The sequence below is a fragment of the Vombatus ursinus genome, unplaced genomic scaffold, assembly GCF_900497805.2.
Source record: "Vombatus ursinus unplaced genomic scaffold, bare-nosed wombat genome assembly UNPS02001287.1, whole genome shotgun sequence".
NCBI lineage: Eukaryota > Metazoa > Chordata > Mammalia > Diprotodontia > Vombatidae > Vombatus > Vombatus ursinus.
Window position 1 is genome coordinate 17,203,846 of NW_020941065.1, and position 10,925 is coordinate 17,214,770.

General features: G+C 51.6%; 1 protein-coding gene across 1 annotated transcript in view; it reads left to right on the forward strand.

Annotated features, from left to right (window-relative positions):
• Positions 1–10,925, forward strand: part of EMID1 (EMI domain containing 1) — a 58,194-nt gene that overhangs the window by 42,582 nt on the left and 4,687 nt on the right. The window contains 5 exon segments of the mRNA XM_027863386.1: positions 2,129–2,218; positions 2,473–2,525; positions 2,916–2,978; positions 3,769–3,813; positions 4,101–4,145. Coding sequence (XP_027719187.1) covers positions 2,129–2,218; positions 2,473–2,525; positions 2,916–2,978; positions 3,769–3,813; positions 4,101–4,145 — 296 coding nt within the window.

Sequence of the window (10,925 nt, forward strand, 5' to 3'; positions counted from 1 at the left end):
ATTTGGCCTGAAGGGGAGAAGGTTCAAGCCTGGGAGTGGGGAAGGATTAGAAGAAATTTTGTAATGCCTTGTTATAACGATTAGCTTCCTTTTAAAGCCCTGGGACAATAAGTCCATATCTAACAGTAAAGCTCCATAAGGTCCACATGATTCCTTCTTCACCTTTAGAGAGTTTGCTGTAGTGGAAAAATTATGAGTTCAGTCATAATTGCGCTAAGCCCCTTGTTAGAAAAATTCCTAACATCTAGGCAAAGGTTGAGCTTTCTGTCTACTATCTTTATATCTTTATATCTATCTCTAGAGTACCAGGCCTGGAGTCAGGAAGTCTCATCTTCCTGAGTCCAAATCTGGCTTCAGACGCTTATTAGCTGTGTGATCCTGGGCACTTAACCCTTGTTTACCTCAGTTTCCTCATCTGTAAAATGAGCTGGAGAAGGAAATCGCAAACCACTCCAGTATCTGTGCCAAGAAAACCCCAAACAGGGTCACAAAGAGTCAGACACAACCAAAATGACTGAATAGCAACTAGTTAACCACTATCCTCTTTGTGGTTCAGATAAAACTCAGTTTATTATAAACATTAGGGTTAGGGTTGTTATATATTAACCTTATATTATTAATGTTTAAATTAATTTATTAATAACAATGTATTATAATGATTATATAAATATAATTATTCCTTTTTATATATTATATAGTATATGATTTATATATATACATATAAACATATAAATTATATAAATGATACTATTAACTTTTTAATTAGTTTATTAGTAAATAACAATGTATTACATAATAGTGGCAGTATATGGGCAAATACCAGGAAGGAAAGTTGAGGAAAGAGCCAGCCTTTTATTGGGACTTCCCCCAACCTGTTGTCTTCTGATCACCAATGCTTATACAGCCACTGACCCTCCTCAAAATTTCCATTCTCTCCCACCGTTCAGTCTTCCCTTTTCTCCTCAGAAGTATGTTGGAAAGCCACTTGCTCCATCCCGACTCGAGATAACTGGATGGTTTTATTTATGACCCAGAGGGCACAACAAAATCCCCCAGCCAGTTGGAAAAGACCTTTCTGTCTATCTGTTATCATTTTACTTCATCCAATGGCTTTCAAAGACTTTTTGCATTTATTCTGATAAAACTTGTTCTTACTGAGTTAAGATTCTGGAACTAAAACAGAGTGGCTTCAACCCCACCCTTACAACAGAAGAGTTATGTTGCCCTGGCTATGTATTAGATCTGTTATGTGAAAGAGGGATTAGCTATGTTCTGCTTGACCCCAGAAGGCCAAATTGGAAGCAACGAGAGAGAGCTACAGAAAGGCAAATTTGGACCCGACACAAGACAAAACTTCTCAATGATTACAGCTGACCCTCCATGGAATGGGTTTTCTCAGGGGAAAGTGTGTTGCCCCTCTCTGGAGGTTTCGAATAGAAGCTTGAAGACTAGTGGTTGGGGCCATTGTAGAAAGGACTCTTGGTTGGTTCTGAGTTGGATTGGACTTCCACCTCAGAATTTGTGAGAGAGAGGGAACCCAACTCTGAGATTCTGTGATCTGCCTGACAATCCTTCACACCCCTGAAGACAGGGCTGATCTCCTCCCCCCCGTCTTCTCTACTCTAGATCCTTTAACCAACTATCTCATGGCATGGTCTCCATTCTTCCCCCTCTTCCATTCTAGTCCCCCTCCTCTGGCTAAAAAATATGTCCCCCAGAACTGAACCCAATATTTCACGTGAGTGCTGCCCAGGGCAGACCTTGACTCGCCAGCCTTGTACTGCTAATGCAGCCTGCAATGTCATCCACTTTTTGGCCGCCATGTTGCACCATTGACCCCTGCTGAACTGGCAATCCAGTTCCAACACGTTCATCCATACCACCAAGATAGTGTCCCTGCCCTCTAAGAGCTTACATTCCAGTGGGGAAGAGAGAGGAGTAAAGACCGGAGTGCCAAACCAGGCATCAAGGAGGTGAGGCTTGAGTATGGACCCTGAAGGCTGAGCAGGAAGGTTACAGTTTCTGCTCAATGCTACCCCATTATCACCATCCACTTCCTTTGAAGCCTCTTGACAGCAGCCAGGATGTCAGTGGACCCTGGCGTTCCTCACCTCCTCTCTCCCTCCAGGAGATCCACTGCTCTCCAACACCTTCACTGAAACTGGGGACCTTGAGATCCAGGGGCCTGTGGGCCCACCAGGCCCCATGGGGCCCATGGGTAAGTTGGGGCCCAGAGCTGAGAAAACTGGGTGGGGCTGATCTCCTGAGGGTGGGAATGGGAGGGTCTTGGGCCCCTGGTGAAGCTGGAAGGACAGGTGAGAAAAGAGGGGGCCACACAGATAGGGGGAGTAACTCGGCCCTCCAGGAGAGACATTAAGGAGGGTATGGTCACCCCTCTCTTAGACTTGGTCCAGACCAGAGATGAGAGCTTATCTGACACAGTTGGGGGGGTCCCCTCTTCTCCCCTTCCAGGTCCCCCAGGTCCTCCAGGTCCAGTGGGTATTCCAGGCACACCTGGCCACAAAGTGAGTAAATCATCATGTATATATTTATGTTCATATATTGTATCTCCCCCCTCCCATTCCCAAAGGTCAGGGATATACTTTGTATCTCTAGTGCCTGATACACAGTGGGCACTTAATAAATGCTTATTGAGTTAGACTGTGATAAACATTAAGTTCCGGTCTTCTGGGAATTCACTGAGTCCTGAGGGGTCTTCTCCTGCCTACACTGCCCATGTTCCTCCAACAGACCTCTCACTCAGTCAGTGAGTGCTCTCTCCAAACCCATTACAAACCCTTCTCTTGAGCCCCGGCCCCAGCTGTGCCTCCTGGGTCACTCAGCCCCTGGGGAAGGTGGGGAGCTGGAAGGACAGGGAGGCTGCCCGGCCACTAATGCCTCCTCTCATTGTTCAGGGCTCACCAGGCCCATCTGGAGCTGATGGAACCAATGGCCTCCCAGGGGAGAAGGGTGAGCGAGTGAGTACCTGGACCCACTATAGGAGGCAATCTAGCACTGCCTGGGGCCAGAGGACCATGGGATGGGGGGGGAGGGGACTGCAAGTTTAATATGTGATACGGCAGCCAAAAACCGAGGACATTTTAGGCGACATCAAGAAAGGTGGGAGTGGGAGGAGAGGGCCAGAGAGATGATGATAATAATAACAGTAATAATAACAATAATAATAGCAGCTAACATGTAACAGAGTAGAGTACCACTGTCTTCTGCCCTGGGCAGACTTCAAATGCCTTTAGGGTCATCCTGCCCATCCCCCTTCATTTTACAAAGTGGGAAACAGAGGCCCAGAAAGTTGTGACCTACCCAAGGTCACCTAACTTAGTAAGTGGCAGAGCTGAGATCTGAACCAGGTCATAGAGCAGGAAGGGAGGTTAGAGGTCATTTGGCCCCCTGCCCTCATTTTACAGAGGAGAAAACTGAGGCTATTTGCCAAGGATGTGGCAGAGCTGGAATTCCAACGCAGGCCCTTTGCCCCAGACTCTCAGCTGTTTCCACTGCGCCAGAGCGGCTTCTGGATGAGCCTGGGGGTTTCCAGGGGTAGCGTGAGGCCTTCCTGTAGGCCCCCCATCCTCCTGACTCCTCCAGCGGGACTGGCGAAACCTCTCAGGCTTAGGGCTGACCGCGGGGTACCTGGGAGAAGGAGCTAAGGATGGCCCTGAATGGTGCAGGGCTTCCCCTGCCCAGCCCAGTAAGAGCCCCACCTGCTGGCCCTCAGTGCCCTGACTCTTCCCATCTTGTCCTTTTGCACAGGGCTACCAGGGGGAGCCGGGCCCCAGAGGTCTAGCAGGAGAACGGGTAGGTGAAGCTCCCTCTACCTCCTCCTTTACCTCCCTTCACCTGATGATTGGCCTTCTCAGAGGTCAGTCCCAGGCACTTCTCCCCCAGATGAACCCATGGGATGAGGGATGAGTAGCTTTCTGGTGAGCCCAGCCCTGCCCCCAGCTGTCCCTGTCCTTCCCTCTCTCCCCCCAGACCCCCTGGGAAAGGGCCATGGGTGCCCCAGCCCTAGGAGGACCCCCTTTTATTGGGCCTCAGTGGGTTCACTTCTATCTGTCTGTGTCTGTCCGTGTCTTTTGTTTCAGGGTGAACCAGGCCCCAAAGGTGACCCTGGAGAGAAGGGCCACTGGGTAAGATTAGTCCCCAGCCTTGGCTCAGAGGGCTCCTGGGCATCTCTCCCCCAACCCCTCTCCCCACTGGGCCCACAGGGGAGATAATGCCTGTCCATCTCACTCCCTATCCCCTGCCCCAGGAAGGGGGAAGAAGGAGAGGGGACTGCTGTGGGGCCTAGTCCATTGCAGAGGGGCCTGGCTCCGAGGGTCCCATAGACCAAGCCCAGGTCTAAGTCCCTCTGCCTGGGGGTCAGTGAGAGGAGGGTCCCAAAGTGTGCTTGTGTCATAGGGGAGGGAATGCACATAGTACTGGGGCCTGGCAGGTCATTGCTCTCTGTCTCTGCCTCTGTCTCTCTCCTTTCCCTCCCAACCCCCTAAACCCTTCAGACCCAAATGAAGGACAGAGCTGGGCAGCAGGCCTCTCACCCTAAGCAGGCCCAAAGCCAGACTACACCATCCATACATTCAATCAGTCAATGAGTCAGTCAACAAACACAGGCCCAGCACTTACCTGGTGCAGAGCACCTAGTGGAGGTACCAGGAGATAAGGGCCTTTTGATAAGACACAGTCTTGCAGTCTGATAAGGAAACAAGACACGAGCACAAAAAATTCCCATCCATCATATGAACCGAGTTCATTAGAGGTGCCGTGGAGAAGGGTGGATAGCCATCCAGCTGGGCATGGGCACCCCTGGCTCTGTGGGAAGCGCCTCAGGCAGCACATCGGGGTTGCCCCGATCCATCCATCAATCGACAATCACTTGGTAGGGTTCAGAATCTAGAGCAGCAAGGGACCCCAAAGTCAACCCCCCATTTTACAGAGGAGGAAACCAAGGCTTGCCTTGCCCGGGGTCGCCCAGGAAGGGTCCTGGGGTCAGGACCTCAGAGGCCATCTAGAACCACTCCCTCATTATACAGACAGAGAGGAGATCGCTTGCCCAAGAACAGGGATGGTAAGCTCCTACTATGTGCCAGGCACCGTGCCCAGCAAGTGCTGGTGATACAAAGAAAGGCAAAAGCAGCTCCTGCCCTCAAGGAGCTCACAGTCTAATGGGGGAAGACCACATGCAGACAATCATGGACACACAGACACAGGCAGAATAAACTGGAAATAATCACCAGAGAGAAGACTCCAGAATTCAGAGAGCTCTGCAAAGGCTTCCTGTAGAAAGTGGAATCTAAGCTGGGACTTGAAGGAAGCTGGGAGGCAGAGATGAGGAGGGAGGGCATTCCAGGCGTGGGGCACAGCTAAAGAAAAGGCCCAGAGTCTGGAGATGGAGAAACGGCAGAGAGGAAAGTGTTCTTGGATCGCTTCTCGGACTGGCTAAGACTGGGCTGGATCAGAATCAGAGAAGCAAAAAAGCACTGACTACATCCTGGGGACGATTTGCATAGATGACAGGATACAGGGAAGGCAGTGGAGCTGAGACAAGCCTGGGAAGAGCCTGCCAGGCAGGGGATGTGACACTTGGCCCAGCAGCCATAGGGAGCTACCGGAGATGTTGGAGCGCAGGAGCAGCACAAAGCACTCTCCAAAGCTTAGGTATTCTTCCTGCGAAGCCAGAGGTCTGGAGGACAGATGCGAAGGGGAAATAGGGAAGGCCGCTAGACCTAGCCGGGGACCGCTCTGACAGTGCAGGCAGGCGGTAACCAGGGCCTGCTGTGGGATAAAGAGCAAGGGACAGAATGAGAGCTGCTGAGGATGGACTCGGGGTGGGGTGGCTAGATTCACTGGGAACCAGCTTGAGAAAGAGTGCTGGACTGGAGAGAGAGGCTCTCAGTTTGACTCCTGGTTCAGCCCCTGACTGGGTCACCTTGGGCAGCTCCCTTCCCTGGCCTCTGGCCTCAGTTTCCTCATCTGCCAGATCAAGCAGGAGACCAGATAGACCCAGCCCATCATCTCACAGAGAGGGAGGCTGGGGCCCGGAGGGGGAAAGGACTTGCCCAGGGTCACCCCAGCAGTCAGTGGCAGGGTTAAGATAAAGGATGGGAGACAGTCCTCACTCTCTCATCTCAACCCCTCTTCCTCCATTTCAGAGCAAATGCTCTGTCCTTTCCAAGATTTACAGGGATCAAAGGACCCCAGGGCTATCAGGGTCCTCATAGGCCACTGAGTCCAATCCCCTTATTTTACTCAGGAGGAAACTGAGGTACAGAGAGAAGTGACTTGCCCCAGGTCACACAGCGAGTAAGCATTAGAGGAAGGATTAGAACTCAGGACTTCAGACTCCCAAACCTATACTCTCTCCACTAGACAGAAGGGAAGAATGGAAGCCCTCCCTCACTCATGCACACAGGAAATAGGAAGTATGTTCCATTCAGGAAACACAGGAAAAAAGGGGAACGCTAGTGAGCAAAACACTAGTGAGCACACACACACACACATACACACACACACACACACACAGATAGATACATACACATGCACACAAACACACAGCACTCTGACCAATGGTGGAAAGCGAGCCTGAAGACCAACCAGGAAATGGCTTGGGATGGGGGTGGGAGTAGGGATTGCCCTGGAGGGGCCTCTTCTGCCTCCCCCACTCCCAGAGAAGGAATCAGGTGATACCAGGGCACCTTTCTCTATTCCTGATGGTGGGGATCAGGGATTGATACAGCTGTGGGAACGGGCTCCTTCCCCAACTCCAGTCCTGCACGCCACCCCCTCCATCTGCTCAACCCCCCATACCCCCATCCCCTTTGGGAGGGCCCTGCTATCTCTTAGGCTTCCCTGGGAATGGGGGTGACCCCAGGACCTTGCTCTCTGTACCCTTCTGACACCTGTGACTCCCAGAGCCAACACAGGTATCCGGCTAGGCTTCTCTGCCGCCTTCTTTCCACCCCAAAATCTCCCATTCCTTGGCCATCACCCACCCCAGGTTCCCTACGATGTATGGTGTTCCCAGTATTTCCTGTGCCTCTAACCCTCAGGTAGGCCTGCGCCCAAGCAACGTGCCCTTTCTCCTGTATTTATTACCCGTAGTGTGATTTTTTTGAACCAAAGCTACAAATTTCATCAGTATAGAAAACGCTCCACTGATACAAGTTAGCATCTACTCGGCAACTTGTATCTTAAGAATAACTTGGTACCCTGAGAAATTCAGTTCCTTAGCTAGGGTCATATAGCCAGTATGGAACAGAGGTAAACTTCCTGCCTCCCAGGATAGAGAGCTTTCTAACTAATGCTCCATGCTGTCTCTAAGTATTATTATTCTCTTATCATATTTTAATATAAGATTAACAATTCTCATTAAAATTCTAAGATCATGGTTTTAGACCTAAAAGGGACCTAAGAGGATATCTAGAGTCTAAGCCATCTTAAACTTTTTCCACTTGCAACCCACAGTTTAAGAAGCACTGAATTCTAGACCAATCCCCTGATTTTATAGATGAGGTGACTGAGAAACGTTCAGGTGACCTGTCCAGGGTCACACAGCTAGTAAATGTCTGCAGTAGGAATTGAGCCCAGGTCTTCCTGACCCTGAAGCCCGCTCTTTCCACTAGGCAACACTGCCTCGATAATCATAGTTATTGTAATTATTTCATAATATTGAAGTTGTGAATAATTGTTATTGAACGATATTGAAGTTGCCCACAATAATAGTGCTCGTAAAGAGTTTTAGCTTTTCCAAGGGCCTCCAGCTCCATCATGTCTTTTGATCTTCTTGCCAGCTGGGAGAGGGGACAGGGAGGAATGACGACCCCTACTTTACAGATGAGGTCACAAAGGTCCAGAGAGGGGAAGCAAATTGTCCCAGGTCACTCAGCGAATTAATTGCAGAACCAAGCCGCGATCTGTCTCCTGTACTATGCTTCCCACACACGGCCCTCTCTCCCCTTCCCAATTATCTCCCCACCTACTTTCGTCCCCCAATCACCCCCTCCCCAACTTGCCTGATAGGTACCAGGGACCCTGGCTCATGCCTGTCTACCTGCCCGCATGTCCTTTGTACCCCTGCCTGTGCCCAGCCTGCTGCTCCCCAGGAAGGCTGATGGAAGGGGGAGGCATGACAGGAGTGCATGGGGGTTTGTGGTGAGGGGTCCTGGGAGGAACAATAATCCCCTCTCTGGTGCTTTGAGGTTTCCGAATCACTCTCCCTAAAATGACCCCGTAAGGTAGTTTGAAGATTATTATACCATTTCATAGGGGAAAAACTGAGGCTCAGGGAAGGGAGGGGACTTGCTCAGGGTCACACAGCTAGTGAGAAATAGACCAGGAAGGAACTCCGCACCAGGTGCCCTGACTCCCAGTCTAGCATGTCAACCTTGGAAGACAACTAGAACAAGTAGTGGATTAGAGGTGGGGCATTGAGGGTGAAGGCCTGAATTCATAAGGAGACCCATCACTTGGATGCTTCAATTAGCTTGACCTGAGTGCACCCCTTTGATCTCACCCCACCACCACCACCCAGTACCACCTCCTCAACCTTGCTAGGGAGGTAGCTTTGCCATCTTCCCAACTATGGCCACGGCGACGGAAGGCCTTAAAATGAATTCCCCATCCCCAGCGCCGCTTTGGGGAAGCCGTATGACTCCTGGCCTCCCTTGGTGCCATGTGTCATCCTGAAATAAACGAGGGAGGGCAAATGGTATGATTTGTCCCAAGCACTGTAGGGACCTCTCTGGACTCCAGACCCTTCTGAAGACAGTCACTCAAGATCCAGCTGCAGAGATTTACGGCTGGAGGGGTCCAACCCAGTCATTTTACAGATGAGAAATCAAAGGCTCAGAGAGGGAAATGACTGGTCTAGGGTCACACAGCTTTCTGAGGCAGGATTCCCACTCAGGTCTTCCCCAGTACGCATCCTGAGGAAAGGAGGGAGGGGCAGCCTCAGGAGCCAGGGAATATTGGCCTTCTTCCCAGAATGATGCAGCAATCAGGACCCAAGAGCTGAGGTCCGGTGGAGTAAGACCTGTAGAAACGCCTGGCACCTTGCGATTATGAAAGATCTGCATAGAAGGCCTTCTGCCCAACAACGACACCTGGTGGCCAAGGCCAGCCTTACACAGAGCTGTAGACCTGTCAGACTCCAACAGGAAAGGGCCTTACAGATAGCCCAGCCCTGCCCCTTCGTTTTACAAAGGAGGTAACGGAGGCCCAGGGAGGGAGAAGTGACTTGCCTAGGGTCACACAAAGGGTTCAATCATTGAACTGCCCAGAAACTGGCCTGCCTTGGAGGCCTGAGATATTTGTAAAGCACTTAGCACAGCACCTGGCACACAGTAGGCGCTTAATAAATGCTTGCTTCTACAACAGCACCCGCCCCCAGCAAAGTAATGGAAAGGGCTCGAGCTCTAGAGTCAGAGGATCTAGTTCAAATCCCTGTTCTCTTGCTTGTCACCTGTTGTGACTGTAGGCAAGTCACTTCTGTCTGAGCCTCAGTTTCCTCACCTGTAAAATCATAGATTCATCCATATAGAGCTGAAAGAGACCTACTGGGCCATCTGGTCCAACCCTCTGTCCCCATTTCACAGATAAGGAAACAGAGGTCCTTTCCAGCTCTAATCTTTGCCCTATGATCCTTGCCATGTGACTCTGGACAAGTCACTCCAGCCCTGGAGAATTTCAGCTGTGTACCTGTGGCAGAAGCTGGGGAAGCTCTGCTGTGCCTCAGTTTCCCCCTCTGTAGAATGAAGGGGTTGGATTCGATGTCTGTCCTGCTTTGGGTCAGCTCTCCTTGATCAATGGGAATTTTTCCAGCCACCCAGCTTGAATCTGCCTCTTTCCCCCCTCCCCTGCACTGCTTCTGGTTCTGTCCCTGCCCCCACCAGGCCTCAAAGGACCAGGTTAACCCCTTTTTCCACCTGACATCCCTTGCCAGTCTTTACCAGTGCATCCCCGGTACAAATGGGTCTGGGGTCGAGCTCAGGATCGGCTTCAAAGCATCCCCCATTAGAATCTCTGTGTGTGATTTTGGGGGGCTCACCAGGTCTGCTTGTCCTCTGTGCCCCCTCCCACACCCTGTCCCAGGTCCTCTGCCCACCCGTCTGTGCATCAGTCCCTGGGCTGTGGCAGAACGCTGAGGTAACCTGCAGGGAGTGCATGGCCTTGGGTGGGTGGGGGGGTCAGGCCGGGCTTTGCCAGTCTCTTCCCCTCTCCCCCATTTCCAACCTGTCCTTAGCCTGGAATGGAGCCAACCCTTCCCCCAGCCTGGGGACCCCCTTCACGGCTGTATCTGTCTCTTTCCTCCACAGGGGGAGGGTTTGCACCAACTACGCGAGGCTTTGAAGATTTTAGCAGAAAGGGTTTTAATCTTGGAAACAATGATTGGGCTCTATGGTGAGTAGAGACAGACAGACTGACAAATGGCCTGCTCGGTGCAGGACACGTGGAGGGAGAGAGGGGTGCCCAGGCTCCCCTGGCTTCTGCTGCAGGCGCATAGCTAGCGGTCGCCAGTGGGGCTCAGAGCCTGCCTTAGGGCAGAGCCCAGCCCAAGGGCCTAGCACATGGCCAAGGGGAGGTGATCGTGGGCAGCCAGGGGAGCCTGCCCATGACGTGTGTGACTGGACCAGGTGGCATCCTGGGGCATGGGCCCCTCCCCATCATGTCAGAGGTCTTCTTCCCCTGCTACAGGGCAAGGACCCTCGCCCTGGCCCCTGTATCTGTTGGACAGAAGGACTGAAGCACCACAAAGATAACAGAGCCAGATCCCAGGGCACTAGGTCTGTGGAGGTCGTATGACCAAAGCCTGGAGCTTTGTGGGTGATGGAGCCAGAGGCTGCAACTCCAGGTTCTTCTGAGTGATAGAGCCAGATCCTGCGGCTGCAGGGCTTTATGGGTGACAGAGCCAGATC